This window comes from Ascaphus truei, chromosome 18, assembly GCF_040206685.1.
Source record: "Ascaphus truei isolate aAscTru1 chromosome 18, aAscTru1.hap1, whole genome shotgun sequence".
In the NCBI taxonomy this organism is placed as follows: domain Eukaryota; kingdom Metazoa; phylum Chordata; class Amphibia; order Anura; family Ascaphidae; genus Ascaphus; species Ascaphus truei.
Window position 1 is genome coordinate 10,384,522 of NC_134500.1, and position 16,648 is coordinate 10,401,169.

A 16,648-nucleotide genomic window follows, 5' to 3' on the forward strand; every position below is an offset into this window, starting at 1 on the left:
ATTAACCCCACTGACTACCAGCGACACATTACAGAGCAAAGAGAAAGAAACGTCTTCTTCTGTAAAAACAAAACAGAAGTGAGACTATAAAGCTAAAAGCATTCCATCGCAGCAGCTTTCCACGCAGTGAAAGATGACAGGGGTGGGTCATTCCGGTCAGAGAATCCTAATTCTATCAGGGGGAGCTTTAGTGTCATTGGGGGACAGATAGGACCATGAGATGGGAACATGAAATGGGAACATTTAACGGCCGAATGTCGACTTGCCTATAGCAAAGCAGCAGGATCTCTTCCAAGCTTGGGAACAAAAAAGAAAAAAAGCTTGAATTACAGTCTGTGTGCTCATTTGCATGTCATTTCCCAGAATCCCTGGCTGCAGTGGGAGCACTGTATGCCAAGAGATAATGGGGAAGGGCAGGGTTGCAGACCTGTGTGAGACGTGTTTCCATGTGCTGTACACTGTACTGGTCACTTTAACCCAGGGGTGGTCAACTCCAGTCCTCAAGCCATTCCCCTCCTGCCCCCCAGGGGGGGACTCGGCCACCGGTACTGAAGCAGGGATAGCCTGACCTGTTGGCGGGAGAGAAGAGGACTTGAGGACTGAGTTGAGCACCCCTGCTTTAACCGACCAGAATTTAATGTGTGGTTGAAAATAAAAAACAAACTATGTCGGGATTTTTTGTTCTTAACATTGGGAGTGACCTGGCTGTGCCTGTATTTTGGGCCGGGCGTGTTGGCTACACACGAAGGTTTGTTTCTAGTTCCTTCGCCATTTTTGGCCGCTACTTGCCAATAGTACAAGTCTAAAAGCAGCCACACCCACTCAAATATACCAGGAGCTCCATGACGGAGCCACCTGTGCTGAAGCAGGGATATCCTTAAATGACCTGTTGGTGGCCCTTGGGGACTGGAGTTGGCCACTCCTGGAATATACTATTAATCCAGCAATGCTGCTGTAAACAGCACAAGTTCGACCTGTTATATCTGTGTATGCAGCGAGTTCTGCTGCCCCGCACGAGGATTGGTTACCAGCGCTCGCTGTTACCCACTTTCAGAACTAGGTCAAAAAACACATTGTGGTAGAAAAAAAGTTAAAGGACAATTCCGGGTTTAAACTTCAAAAACCGGTGAGTTTGCCGAATGCAAAATCCCTTTTCTGCATGGACCGGTCAGGGAAGGGGTTAACATCTGGGGCCTACTGGGGTGGACATTTCCTTTCTGCAAAATGAGTTCAGAACAGAAGCAGGATGTATGGGGGAGTGGGAGAGGGAAGGAGGAGGCCAGTGAGAGGAGGCGTGGGGGGGGGGGGGGGAAGAGGGGGAAGAGAGGAAGAGGCGTGGAGGGAGGGAGATGGAGAGGAGGCGTGGGGGGAGGGAGATGGAGAGGAGGCGTGGGGGGGGTGGGGGGAGGGGGAAGAGAGGAAGAGGCGTGGGGGGAGGGAGATGGAGAGGAGGCGTGGGGGGGAGGGGGAGAGGAGGCGTGGGGGGGGAGGGGGAGAGGAGGCGTGGGGGGGAGGGGGAGAGGAGGCGTGGGGGGGAGGGGGAGAGGAGGCGTGGGGGGGAGGGGGAGAGGAGGCGTGGGGGGGAGGGGGAGAGGAGGCGTTGGCGGGAGGGGGAGAGGAGGCGTGGGGGGGAGGGGGCGTGGGGGGGAGGGGGCGGGGACGTGGGGGGAGAGAGGGAGAGGGGTGGGGAGGGAGAGAGAGGAGGCATTCTTCTCCTGGGGTGGAGGTGCTGTATCTATTTCTTATACAATCGGGCAAGTTCAGTGTCAGTCTTAACCCATTGGCGGCCAAAAGGGGACTCCGAAGCATTGCACAGCCGGGATAAGAAGGTTTAGAATATTACAGAACCTGAAGCCACCCAGGGAAGGTTTAATTCGGTATTTCTCCCCCCCCCCATGAGAGCAACATGTCAACAGCAATAACATGAAGAGCGAGAACATTCCGTTTCCTCTTTAATGACATCGTACGTGGCGGCGTCTGAACGCTGCTGGACATTACACATGTTCAGTCTGAGACTTGCGAGCATCAGATGCTCCGTTATTAGAACCAAGGAAAAATCCCAAATTGGCTTAAAGTATTGCACGAATCCTGTCTCTGCTTCCCCCCCAACACGGGTTACTGCCAAGACGTCGCCGAGTATAATGTGTGCTCATGTGCATGTCATTTCCCAGAATCCTTTGCGGCAGTGGAAGCGCTGTATGCTAGGAAATAATGGGGAAAGGTAGGGCTGCCGACCTGTGAATGTGCTCACAAGGGATATTTGTATATGCTGAATATAATGCAATTTCCACCTCAGGGTCTTTATAAGTCCAAGTACTGTGTTTACAAGAAGGACAGATCAGGGTGTTTTTATACTTCCGATTAGCAGAACGGCTTTTATGGCAGGAAATGCAAATACCAGGGACCTTTCAAAACGAGATCCCCGCCTATGGGATTTGAGGAGGATGGCCTTTAATGCCATTTAGGTAAATAGGTTCTATATATCCAATAGAACCTACTTTGCGCCTATATGCCCAGGACACTAGCGAAGCAAAAATGTATACTAAACCCAAGTAAGGCATCACCGTTTGGCAGTGAAAGGGTCCGGGTACACCCCAGATACACCGGTGCAGTTAGTGTCAGAATCTCTCTAAGGGGGAAAGAAAATGGCCACCAAATCGAAGGCCAAAGGTCGAAGCTTCCTATTTGCCGGCCATTTAAAGCCCCATTAAAAACCAGGAAGTAATACCAGGGGTGGCGGGGGAAGGGAGAGTGGGATGTTTGGCCAAAGGAATAAACATTTACATCCAATTAACCCTTTTAGACCCAGAGCTATCTCTTTTTGTTACATCTTCCCAAGTGCATGGCTTTAACCTTCTCACCATCAATAATGGCCTGAATTTGCACTGTCGTGCACTCCCCAGCAGTGAAAGGGTTAGGCAGGCCGCACAACGAGAGGCGGATGGTGATCAAACGCGCCTACACTCCCGATAAACATGGAGCCACGGAGAAATTAAGAAAGCCTGACCTCTGCGGGAGGTTCGGGGTTAAGCATTCGCTTGTTCCACACCGAGAAAAGGTTCAGCGGAAAGATTCGAACAGAATACAAGAAGTTATTTCTCTGTATCGGTGTTGCCGGGCTGCGGGTGGTTCACAGAACGGCGATGCGCGGCGTATATTCCCGAGGCTTCGGAAATGCCTGGAGGTTACGTACAAGCCTTCGATCGCCGCAATTCCCCCATAATATCTACAACAAAAAACTGGGAGCAAAAAAAATAACATTATATAAAAAAAAAAAAAAAAAAAAACCACAAAGTTTCCCAAAATCTCCTACCCTCTTAGATGTCAGATTCCTAGGCTGGGCCTTTCCGAAATATATATCACTTGCATATTTCCATGTCCGCTGGTTACATGCGGCTGAGGTTATTGCTCTATAAGCTCATTCAGTGAAGTACTGGCAAAAAAAAAAACAACCAAAAAAACCCACAAAGGCCCATGTTTGGTAAGTGGTGCTATTTCTCCAAGATGCCTTCTGATGCTAGAAGACCTCACGACTCATTGTAGTGAATGGGCCAGAATTTGTCTTCCGGTGTCAGAATGTGCTGCGTGGAAAAGCACCATTAAATAAACATGGGCCATAACGCAATGCACAGTGCAGGGCCTTCTAAGGGTGACGAGATCAGGTGTGGCCGAACCGGACAGACTCGGGCTTCTAATTGTGTTATCCTGCCACAGGTTCTTGGAGTGGGGAAATGTACGTGTTCATTTGAATTCATGTTCACGGGTGAGGTTAAGTAAAATCTAACCTATTCTATTCCTTTATAATCTGCTGCGGTGACAGCGTGTGCGATGTCCCAAAGACGTGACTCAAAAAGGTTTGTTATATCCCTTACTATAGTAACCACAAGATACAGGACAACTCGTTTGCGCAAAAACATTGAATGTATGCCGTTTCTTATCCAATTCCCATAGTGGTAACAAAGTAAATATAAAGTGGGACACGCTCTATTAAATGGCCTTTTTTTCCCGCAAGAAAAATTGAATAGTTAATTGCGATCCCTTGTGTATTGAAACCAGCACATGTATGTATGCATGTATGTATGCATGTATGTATGCATGTATGTATGCATGGATCATACAAGTGTGATCATCTGTGTATTCACAGGCTTTATATGTCCTGTGTTGACAGAAAGGCTTTATAAGTCCTGTGTTGACAGACTATTCCATTAGAACAGGAATGGCCAATGCCAGTACAAAGGCCTCCAACAGGTCAGGTTTTAAGGATATCCCAGCTTCAGCACAGGTGGCTCAATCGGTCCCAGCTTCAGTACAGATGGCTCATTCCTGTGCTGAAGCAGGGATATCCTTGAAACCAGTCCTCAAGTGCCACCAGCAGGTGAGGAGTTGCCCACCCCTGGGTGAGTATATGGTCGTGAACTATGTTCCCAAAATATATATATATATAATATCATCCAACTCTTGGATCTCCATGTGCATTGGTGTAAAAATATAAAAGAAAGAGTTGACAAGTGAGAAGAGTTACTTCTAGATATAGCTCTGGTTACCGAAGTGTTCATTCTGTACAATGAAGCGGCCAATTTACCTCTAGGATCTCGCAAATGCTCCCAGCTCGCTCCTTTGTGAAGCAATTCGACTATTCCCTAGAATTCAATTTAAACAGCGAACCAAGAGATCTGTAGTCTTGTGTCACGGAAAGGTTCAATTGGTTGTATCATTAGTGAGCAGGCAAAACAAACAAAGTGGAGAATTGAGGCACTAAGGTGGTAAGAAGAAAAAAAAATGGTGGAAAATAAAAGGAAATAAACAAAAATTAAAAGAAGCTTCCTAGGCATTGTCCTAAGCAATGGATTGGGCTAAAACATTGAGCTTTACCTTTATCTATATGGACTGGTCCAGTGTTGAAAGGAACACTAAGATGGGCTCTGTGGCTGAAAGTCTCTGTGATATGACGTTTTGGGGGTGATGTCTTAGATGTGTCAAAGGGTACTCTGTTGCTTTATGAAAGCAGTTCTCTCATTGTGAGAATTACAGTCCTCTACTTCCGACTCAGAAAACCCCTCCTCCTGCCACATGTCCGAGGGGATCCCCTTGTAAGAGATGATCCCGCTGTCCAGCGTGTACAACTTCTTCCTGCCCAGGACTACCCCGGAGCGCACTTGGAGGATGAGAAAGACGCTGATGAAGACGAGGATGATCAGGGCGCAGCTTAGGCTGGCCACCGTCACCGCCAGGTTGGAGGACGCCGAAGCAGAGTCTTGGACCAGGTCTTTCAACGGTGGAGATTCCCTGCTCATCTGTGACTGGTGGGAGCAGGAGAAGTCCAAGAGGTTGTAGTGTGAGTGGGCAGGGCACGTGAGGCAGCTGTTGGCGGAGATATCCTTGCAGGTGGCACAGGAGGGATGGCACGCCACACACACATTGGCTTGGAGAGGCTCGATACTGTTTTCCAGTGTGTAGTGGATATTCTGGACACTGGCTGTGAACCCAGACGGACAGGACTTTACACAGCTCTTCTGGTGCAGGTAGAAGTCTTTCTCACACACTGCAGGAGAATAGAAGGAGGTTAGCACCTACTGTTACCACAACAGAATGACCAGTACATTCAAGGACAGTTAACATCCAATGACCCAAAATAGCAGGGCTGTCTCCCCAATGACCTACTAAGCCACACAAAGACCAACACTCCTGGAAGGATTCCAGTTCAGTAACACTGCTATTTTGGAATTAGGTTTGAATCCGGTATATAAAGACAAAATGCCACACACACAGAATGATCTCTGATTTGCAACAATTTGTTCTTTTATACATATACACAATATGATATTCTAATGGTGGCTATTTTGTTATATTTTGATACATTCAGTCACATTAGGAAGAATTTCAAGTTATAATGGGCTTGCAGCTGTGTTGGGTTGTCTGATCGTGTTAGTAATGTGTGTGCGTGTGTGCGTGTGTGCAGGCCACCACGTGTTAGCAAGGCGTGTGTGTGTGCAGACCATCACGTGTTAGCAATGCATGTGTGCGCAGACCATCACGTGTTAGCAATGCGTGTGTGCGCAGACCATGTGTTAGCAATGCGTGTGTGTGCAGACCATCATGTGTTAGCAATGCGTGTGTGTGCAGGCCATCATGTGTTAGCAATGCGTGTGTGCGCAGACCATGTGTTAGCAATGCGTGTGTGTGCAGACCATCATGTGTTAGCAATGCGTGTGTGTGCGGCCATCATGTGTTAGCAATGCGTGTGTGCGTGTACAGACTATCATGTGTTAGCAATGCGTGTGTGCGTGCGTGTACAGACTATCATGTGTTAGCAATGGTGAAGGGGTTTTGCATATTTCCGGAGCTGCAGTGGGTGTTTAACATATTCGGCGAGAGAGAGCGTGGGGTTGATGGTGTAATCGCACACTCTGGGTGCGGTGCAGGGATGTGCAGTGGGGAGGGCTTCTTAGGACACTGCAGTAAGAAAGATGAGAGCCTTTCAAGTGCCTCTTCTAGTGAAACAACCCAGAAAATACCTGCCAAAGCAGCGCCGCATTCATCTGCACAACATATGCAGCCTCGTCAGTTTACCTGACCCAATCCACACCAAATTGTTTAATTGGTGGAAATCGGGCCCTCGTTTAGTTCTTAATTGGATTTGAGCATCATTAGCACAAGGCGGACGGGGCCTCACTGGTGATGGGAAAGCACTTCAATTGGGAAGTAATCTATTACAGATTCCCCGGGAGTAAATCGCTGCAACCTGCAGTCATGCAGAGGGGAAACAGAAGATATTCTCTTAACCTCTTCACTTCATTCAGCTCAAATGCACTGGTATCCCGCGCCAAGGGTACACGCGCAGGACAGGCAGAGCCGGACCGTTCCTAAGGCGATTACCAAGGCACATTACAGGCCAGTTTGTAATCCGCAAAGAGCCTGGAGAATAGAACAATGCAAAGCAAGGGGTTACAGGAGGGGTGCTCAACTCCTGTCCCCCGCCCACCCCAACAGGTTAGGTTTATAGGAGGATATCCCTGCTTCAGCACAGGTGGCTCAATCAGGAAACAGGAGCTTTAGTCAGAATGACTGAGCCTCTGATTGAGTAACCTGTGCTGAAGCAGGGATATCCGTGTAACCAGCTGGCGAGACGGTGTTTAAACGCCCAAGCACCAGAACCCCACATTACCGCCCCGGAGACTAGCCGAGGAGTTAAAACCGCGTCCGTTCGACGGGCCAGAGGTTCAGGAGTCCGAAATAAATGTATTTGTGCCTGTATCATTGGATGAGGCTTCAATGGTTTTTTTTTGTTTGTTTGTCTTCCTCTGGATAAAAATACTGTAAATACAAATATAGGATAAAGTATCTATCTAAATTAAGCATAGGTTGAACTTGGACACTTGGCCTTTTTTTCAACCTCATCAACTATAACCATGGAACACAAAGCAGCTACTGTATATACTATTAGGAGAACAGCCGGCAATATTATACAGATCAGAGAGAATCTCAGAGCAGAAGGACCACCTGATGGGGTCACAGGGGCAACACCTCGGACCCTCTTCCCGTCATCAATAGCAGATCCCCGACCGAAAACTTACCAACACACGACTGTTCGGACGCCACGGTTCTGCAGCCCGCGCTGTCCAGCTGGTTAGAGAGGTTGGGAGAGTCCGACGCCGTTCCATACAGCACCAGGACGAACTGGGTCAGCGTCCCTACAGAACCAAGAAAAAAAAAAAAAGGGGACATCAGCGCCTGGAGGGGGGGTATATTTCCCTGATCGCCAACACAGATTTATTCAGCACCCTTGCCGAGCAATGCATTACAGGCCCTTGTAGCACTAAAGGGGTTACGTTTCCAGCCAGAAAGAGCTTGGATAAAAAGGTAAGAATTAAAACTTGCGGGCATTAAACCATGTAGTTTATGCCAGGTAACGGCGGGCACCATTTTTCACTGACAAGCTTATAGGTCTTACCTTGTTTTTAATGCAGACAAATTTATTCATCGATTTATCTTTAAAAGAGGAATTTCCCTTATACTGAACCTGCATTCAAAGCCCTATAACACATGCCCTGGAATTTTGAATAGCGGCTTCAGAATTTAAGTGTAATAGGTTTGTACGTTCAGAAAACCGCCGTCACAAATATCACAAGACATACAATTCGGTTTTTAGAGCACAACCATTGTCGCAATCCTTAATGTCCTGGGGAAAAAAGGGTTTCCGGCAAATTGACTCCCGATCACCAGATTACTCATGGATGTTACAATGACCAGAACGGAAAGAGAAAAGCATGTTCCAACTGCACGTTTATTTATAAAAGATACCCTGGATCACACCTTATTACAGGCCTGCACAACTTGTAAAGCGAGAAGGGCCGAGCTGCTCCAAGGAAAACAGATTTGGGCCGCACGGGTAAAATCATCATCATCATATCTCCCCCAGTACCTCTCATCCTCATCATCATCCTCATAGCTCCTCCAGCACCCTTCATCAATCTCTCCCAGCACCCCTCATCATCCTCATATCTGCCCCAGCACCCCATCATCCTCATATCTCCCCCAGCACACCTCATCATCCTCATCTCCCCCAGCACTCATCTTCATATATCTTCCCCAGCACCCCTCATCACCACTCCAAGACGAAGCGCTGATTCTAGCGTGAAACGCGTTGAGGGGGAGACTGTGGTGTAGCCTGTTGTGTTCGTGAAGTCTCAATAAAGTTATTCTACAACCCGGAAGTGCCTTGGATTTTGTCACAGGCTGTGGCGCCGGATTTTCCTTCCTTCCTACCCCTCATCATCAACCTTTGCGAGACTCACTCTCTATCTCACACCCCACCACACACATCCCACCCCCCTGCACCTCACCCCACCCCACTACACCTCCCCCTGCACCTCACCTCCCCCCTTGCAACTCACTTCACTCACTCCCCTGCACCTCACCCCCTGCACCTCACCTCCCCCCCTGCAACTCACTTCACTCACTCCCCTGCACCTCACCCCCTGCACCACACCTACCCCCCCCGCACCTCACCTCACTCTCCCCACTGCACCTCACTCTCCCCCCTGCACCTCACATCACTACACCTCCCCCCCCTGCAGCTCACCTCACCTCCCCCACGCACCTCCCTCACTCCCCTGCACCTCACCTCCCACCGCACCTCCCTCACTCACCTGCACCTCACCTCCCCCACTCCCCTGCACCTCACCTCCCCCACTCCCCTGCACCTCACCTCCGCACCTCACATCACTCCCCTGCACCTCACATCACTGCCCTGCACCTCACCCTCCCCCGCACCTCACCTCACTCCCCTGCACCTCACCTCCCCTCCCCTCCCCCCCCACCTCACCTCCTGCACCTCACCTCCCCCCCGCGATCCCAGAACAGCTTACAATGCCCACGGGCTGCTGCCCACCGTTGGCTCATGTACACAAGCTGCCATGTGCTTTGAGGACAGAGCTGTGTCTTATAGGACACATTTGGTTTACTTTTCTGCAGTCCTGGCAGTTGCCCTGGAATTAACATCGCATTGAAACATTAGCTTTTTTTTTTTAAATTAATTTTTAAACTTAATGAAAATTGTTCCTGGAAAATGCGTTCCATGTGCGCGGTTAATGCTGAATTAATTGGAAATCAAATGGGAGGATAAATCTCAACCTTTACACAGCAACACATTACCAAAACAATACATGCTTATAATAAAGAACAGAGACATGTATACCCATGGAACGGTGTGTGTACATGATCCAAACCCAGTGTCTTGCCTTCCCCGGTTATATCGGAGGTCTACAAACAGCAGAACAAATCGTTTCATACGTGTAAGAGACCTGTGCAGAGGTGCACTCAGGGAGCCCGATTTGGGGGGAATTAAACATGGTTTTATTCCGCCTGTTACTTTAAACAGCAGTTTAAGGCAATATACATATATACAAAAGAAACAAACACCTATCCCTGTGTAAGGGCCAACTTACTTCCCCAGTCCCTATCTGCAAGGCTGGGAGGAAAAGCCCCTTACCATCCTATCACCCCAAGGTCTCAAGAGGTACCTCAAAGCAGGTGGCCCTTCAGGTCAGTCTGTGGGGCTGGTGTCCGGGTGTCCAGCTCTCAGCACAGCCTTTGTGCTCAAGGCTTCATCTCCTCTGTCAGCACAGTGGTGACTGTGGTACAGAGTCTCTTGTTCTGTCCCCAGCAGGGTTTTTAAACCATCTGATTACCCAGGTGGAGCTGGTTAATTGACACGCTGCAATTAACCAGCTCTCTGCTGGATTTCTCAGACCACTAGAGGCTTTTAAACAGGGAGAAGTCCCTGTTACAATACACAAAATAACTTTTACATAGTTACATAGTAGATGGACAGATGTCTTTTTTTAATTTCAACCTCCTCAAGTTCAACCGAAGCTAAATTTAGACGACAGATACTTCATCCTATATTTGTACTTACAGTATATTGATCCAGAAGAAAGCAAACACAAACCCCAGTGACACATTATCTAATGATATCTCATAAAAGGGAAAAATAAATTCCTTCTCGACTTCAAATATTGGCAATCAGATGACTCCCTGGATCAACATCCTTCCCATGTTCACTTATTTGGAATATCCAATCGCAGTGGCACCGATGACACCGCCTCCACGCCGGTCCTACCCCCAGTGCTCCTCCTCCAGTTACACGTGTAACATATTTCCACGGTATTAAAACCAGAGACATAACATAAAACACAGACAGAGCTCAGTTTTTAGCACATCTAGTGAGACTCATACACGGTACAGTGCCTAAATATATATGGAATAACTAATAAGTAAATGGTCTTTTAGTTTGACATTTTTGGCCAAAATTGTTGTAAGCCCCTGAGCCGCCGCCAAGGCAGACCACATATCAGGGGTCCCTAACGCTAATATAAATTCTTAATAACCTGTTTAATAACAGGAAGAATGATTTATAGTAAATCTGTCAATATTAGCTGTAAAGTTCTGTCTGACTGAAGCTTTTATTAACCTGTACATTACCAGGAAAAGCACTCTGTATTAGAGATGTCTCAGCCAAACTGCAAGCCAAAGTTCTGTCTGACTGAAGCTTTTATTAACCTGTACATTACCAGGAAAAGCACTCTGTATTAGAGATGTCACAGCCAAACTGCAAGCAGGCAAGTTCCCCTGAGTGGAAGATGCTATGGAGTGAGCCCATAACCATTTAAATGTGGGAGGGGGTGAGCTTAAATTAAGTAGGAGGTTGCCAACCTCCAATCAGCTATGACTAGCTGGACAAGAATTGTAAAACATACTGGACACCTAACAAGCTCCAATTAAACCCCCAAAATACCCACAACATATATATAAGCATATGAGTGTCAGAAGAGTGCTACTGAGCTGGCAATTGCATTAAAACCAGAGACATAACATAAAACACAGACAGAGCTCAGTTTTTAGCACATCTAGTGAGACTCATACACGGTACAGTGCCTAAATATATATGGAATAACTAATAAGTAAATGGTCTTTTAGTTTGACATTTTTGGCCAAAATTGTTGTAAGCCCCTGAGCCACCGCCAAGGCAGACCACATATCAGGGGTCCCTAACGCTAATATAAATTCTTAATAACCTGTTTAATAACAGGAAGAATGATTTATAGTAAATCTGTCAATATTAGCTGTAAAGTTCTGTCTGACTGAAGCTTTTATTAACCTGTACATTACCAGGAAAAGCACTCTGTATTAGAGATGTCTCAGCCAAACTGCAAGCCAAAGTTCTGTCTGACTGAAGCTTTTATTAACCTGTACATTACCAGGAAAAGCACTCTGTATTAGAGATGTCACAGCCAAACTGCAAGCAGGCAAGTTCCCCTGAGTGGAAGATGCTATGGAGTGAGCCCATAACCATTTAAATGTGGGAGGGGGTGAGCTTAAATTAAGTAGGAGGTTGCCAACCTCCAATCAGCTATGACTAGCTGGACAAGAATTGTAAAACATACTGGACACCTAACAAGCTCCAATTAAACCCCCAAAATACCCACAACATATATATAAGCATATGAGTGTCAGAAGAGTGCTACTGAGCTGGCAATTGCATTAAAACCAGAGACATAACATAAAACACAGACAGAGCTCAGTTTTTAGCACATCTAGTGAGACTCATACACGGTACAGTGCCTAAATATATATGGAATAACTAATAAGTAAACCCCCTCCCACATTTAAATGGTTATGGGCTCACTCCATAGCATCTTCCACTCAGGGGAACTTGCCTGCTTGCAGTTTGGCTGTGACATCTCTAATACAGAGTGCTTTTCCTGGTAATGTACAGGTTAATAAAAGCTTCAGTCAGACAGAACTTTGGCTTGCAGTTTGGCTGAGACATCTCTAATACAGAGTGCTTTTCCTGGTAATGTACAGGTTAATAAAAGCTTCAGTCAGACAGAACTTTACAGCTAATATTGACAGATTTACTATAAATCATTCTTCCTGTTATTAAACAGGTTATTAAGAATTTATATTAGCGTTAGGGACCCCTGATATGTGGTCTGCCTTGGCGGTGGCTCAGGGGCTTACAACAATTTTGGCCAAAAATGTCAAACTAAAAGACCATTTACTTATTAGTTATTCCATATATATTTAGGCACTGTACCGTGTATGAGTCTCACTAGATGTGCTAAAAACTGAGCTCTGTCTGTGTTTTATGTTATGTCTCTGGTTTTAATGCAATTGCCAGCTCAGTAGCACTCTTCTGACACTCATATGCTTATATATATGTTGTGGGTATTTTGGGGGTTTAATTGGAGCTTGTTAGGTGTCCAGTATATTTCCACGGTAACCACAGACCTTACGATGATCTCGTCACCAAGAGACGCGATCTGGTCATTACCCTTTGCACCATAATTACTTTTACAAACAAAATAACGCTCGTGACTCCAGCAGGTAAGTAGGAGGGAGACGGTAGGCCTGGTCCCAGCGCTGCCGAGAACAGATTCGTATTGTCACAAGACAGAAAGAAGTTAGTTACGACCGTTCTTTTAAGGGCGAGAATCTTTCTAAGGAAACCAATTTACACTGAAGTTATTATTACACAAAAAAATATATAGGTTTTTGAGCCGCCATTTTGAATTGCCCTTTTAAAAAGCAAAGAAGGGCGGGTCGCCGTGTTGCTTCTTTCTTCCATGTAGTAACAAAAGGAGGGAGAGGGAGTAGGGGGTATGATACCGTGTATTGGACCAATAAGTAGTTGATCTGTTACAAGCTTTCCAACCTCTCGGGACAGGGTTACCTGATGAAGGACCCCAAGAGGTTGGAAAGCTTGTAACAGAACGACTTGTTGGTCCAATAAAAGGCATCACACCCGCTCCTCCCTCTCCCTCCTTATAAAAAGGGCAGTGCCCTTATGAAATTAAGCACAGTACCACTCTTACCACTGATAACGTTTATTAAATGCCGATTTCTCTCTCTTTATATACAGAAGTGGGTTATTTACCGCCCCCTCAGATCCGCTCTGCTGGAGAAGTAGCGAGGTTGGTTCACAGTAGAAATAATTGTTGTTATATTAGTAGATGCAATTCCTGCATTTTCACACATTTCACTCCCGCTGTTGGAAGAAGAACACGAAGCAGCAAGGAACGGCGTCGCAGCAGCTGCAGACACGGCTCTCCTAGGATTCGTCGTATTATCGGTTCACATGTAGGATTTTCCCCCTTGCCCCCAGCAGCTGTTGCAGCCTCGCTAACCAACCTCATGTCCAAATCGAACCCCCTGCTTTTACAGAACCAGTCGTAGTAAAACATTTGCCTAAATATACCTCCTCTTTCCATCCTATTTCACTGGAAGAGCCCCCCTACCCCCTAGCCCCTAGCTCTAGGGGCGGGGCGGCCAACTCCAGTCCTCAAGGGCCACCAACAGGTCAGGTTTTAAGGATATCCCTGCTTCAGCACAGGTGGCTCAGACTTTGACTGGGCCATCTGTGCTGAAGCAGGGATATTCTTAGACGCTTCATACAATGTATGGGGGGCGGGGGGGAGAGCATGCAGGGAGAAACAAGTTTGTGCACCCCTGCGCTAGGGAATCAAAGTACATTATAGGCAGCAGGAAGTGACACGCACACCAGGTGCTCATTTGTACGTCACTACCCAGAATCCTCGTCTTCAGCTTAGACGCTGTATAGCGTGGGGTTGAATGAAGCCGGTTTGGTTGAACGGTGGAAGACGTGCAGTTACACTGGCCGGTTTTCCCAACACGTGCGGTTATTTGTAAGGGGGGAGGATTGGGACTACTTTTCCCGCTCCGCAAAACACACAAGGAGTCGCGTTACCGTTTTGAATCCCATCCTGCAAATTCTCCCCCAAAATCCCCAACGCTGCTTATTTGTACGAGCCGTGCAGTAAAGGCAGAAAGATGCGTCCTTGCGCCGCTTGACGCGGGGGGGGAGGGGGTGGCGCCAGTTTGGACGCCTTACCGTAGTTGTTGTTGTCACTGGTGTTTTCGATCTCCAGTACCCACTCTCCTGACGGGTCCTCGTCCCAGGAATGGGTCGTCATGAAAGCCCAGTCATTGAAGCCATCACCCGAGTAGTCATGAGGTCTGAAGCAGAACAAGGTCAAGAGAAAAGAAGCGGCAACAGGTTAGGCATACAGAACACACATTAACCCATGTGCTCCCGTAGGAACATACACCCCTCTGGCAGCACTAGGGTTAAATTCTCTCTCCCGTTTTGTGAGAAGGGGCAATTCTGCGAGGACCCAGGTGGATGCCAGTGACGTGTTTAAGTGGTACCATCTGAGTAATTGTGCCTTTTATACCCCAAACGTGGCACCTAGAGGTATTTTTAGATCATTTTTTAGAAGTTCGTTTGTCTACATGTGGAGCGGAGACTTTGGAGGGGGTGCGATGGCAGGGGGGGGGGGGCGATGGCAGGGGGAGGCGATGGCAGGGGGGGGGCGATGGCAGGGGGGGGCGCGATGGCAGGGGGGGGCGCGATGGCAGGGGGGGCGCGATGGCAGGGGGGGCGCGATGGCAGGGGGGGCGCGATGGCAGGGGGGGCGCGATGGCAGGGGGGGGGCGATGGCAGGGGGGGCGCGATGGCAGGGGGGGGGCGATGGCAGGGGGGGGGGGGCGATGGCAGGGGGGGGGGGGCGATGGCAGGGGGGGGGCGATGGCAGGGGGGGGGCGATGGCAGGGGGGGGGCGATGGCAGGGGGGGGCGATGGCGGGGGGGGGGGGCGATGAGCAAGCGCTTGTACAGCCAGAGTCCCCCCCCCATATCTTTATTGGTTCTCTGATAAGGACAGGGGGTGGGATAAGGGGAAATAAAACCCTTAATGGACAACCACTTCCCCATTAAGAGGCCTTCTCAAGATATGCAACGTGTCTATTACAATGCTAGCCAAGTGTTTTCTGTTAGCATGGTTACATTAGTTTAAGGAAGAAAATTAGGTTGCTAAATTGTTAACAACCGTCCGTTTGCCTGGTTGTGTGGAATTGCACCTAGACTAGATAATGGTCAGGGTGGCTCGTCTTGCAAGTAGGCAAGATGCAGAAATATGTAGAAGGAAAAAAAAAAAAAAAAGGAATTTTAACAGGAACTACGTGGGGAATATATATTGTACGTCTAACTTTGGAAGGGGACAAATGCTCCTTCGCGAAATAGGATTATATAACAGTACGATGTCAGCAACAGGTGTATAGCGCCTACAGGCAATTAAGAATCGGACATTCACAAAGGATTTATCATGGGCGATTAGATAATAGGCTTCTTAAACTGGAGGCGAGACTATTGCCAGCAGCTGTATGGTGTGAAAGAATTTTGATTTGTTCACACATATTCTATTTAAAAAGGGAAAGAAACTCAACATCTGGCCATCGGGTACACTCGGGATAAAAAAAAAAAAAAACACATCTGCAAAATCCTTCTCCTTCCTGAATGTTTCCGAACAAAATTAAATTCATAGTTAACTACAGGACTGATGGTCATGGATAATCAATTCCCACTTGGCCCCAAATTCCTGATTATTATTGGATTAAAACATGTTGGATGCTGGTGGAGTCTGCACCCAAAGGAAGGAAACCCAGCAGGTAGTCCTGTATTATGAGGTTTGTAAAGATCTCCATGACCAGCTGCCCGGGTCACGAAGCCACAAGGAGAGGATCGCAGGCTGTACGATTTGTGGGTACCATGCCAGAAACAAGAAACCAGATCCCTAGGTTGAGACGATGCGGTAAATCAGTACCTCGGCGCCAGTAGGGAGGAGCGGGTACCCGCTGGGCTGGTCAGATAGACAGCGAGGTCTCCACGGCGGTTGTAAGACAAGGTGAGCCTGGCTTGAACGTGCTCCAAAGTACTGATGTAATTGGACATGGCGGAGCACGGTTCCACCTTTCGGCGCACTTCCAAGCGCTTCCCAATGTCCCTGAGAAGTACACATCAAAATGAGCAGCAGTTTTGTCTAAATAGCCATTTATACCAATTAGTGGAGAGAATGGGAGTTATTTGGGTCACCCGCTGCCCCCCGAGTTTGAAGACCCGGCAGACGAGACTTGTCTAACAAAGACTTTCACACTCCTTGGTAGAAGGTCTCATGTCCGTTCAGTCACCGTGGAGCCCTGTGAAAGGAAGTCTGCTACAGAACTGTGCCATTACCCCACGTCATGTCCCAGCATTCACAACCAAGTACTATAGTGGAAAGGAACACATC

General features: G+C 47.8%; 1 protein-coding gene across 4 annotated transcripts in view; it reads right to left on the minus strand.

The window, feature by feature from the left end:
* Nucleotides 1-1,574: 1,574 nt before the first annotated feature.
* FURIN (furin, paired basic amino acid cleaving enzyme) overlaps nt 1,575-16,648 on the minus strand; it is a 101,573-nt gene continuing 86,499 nt past the window's right edge. For 2 of the 4 annotated variants that reach the window (XM_075575484.1, XM_075575483.1), the window contains exons 13-16: nt 16,184-16,363; nt 14,414-14,538; nt 7,575-7,691; nt 1,575-5,542 (exon numbers count right to left, since the gene is read on the minus strand). In XM_075575484.1, coding sequence (XP_075431599.1) covers nt 4,977-5,542; nt 7,575-7,691; nt 14,414-14,538; nt 16,184-16,363 — 988 coding nt within the window. In that variant the 3' untranslated portion in view covers nt 1,575-4,976. Of the gene's footprint in view, nt 5,543-7,574; nt 7,692-13,389; nt 13,714-14,413; nt 14,539-16,183; nt 16,364-16,648 lie in introns of those variants that run through there. The other 2 variants (XR_012788890.1, XM_075575486.1) reach the window with 2 other exon arrangements.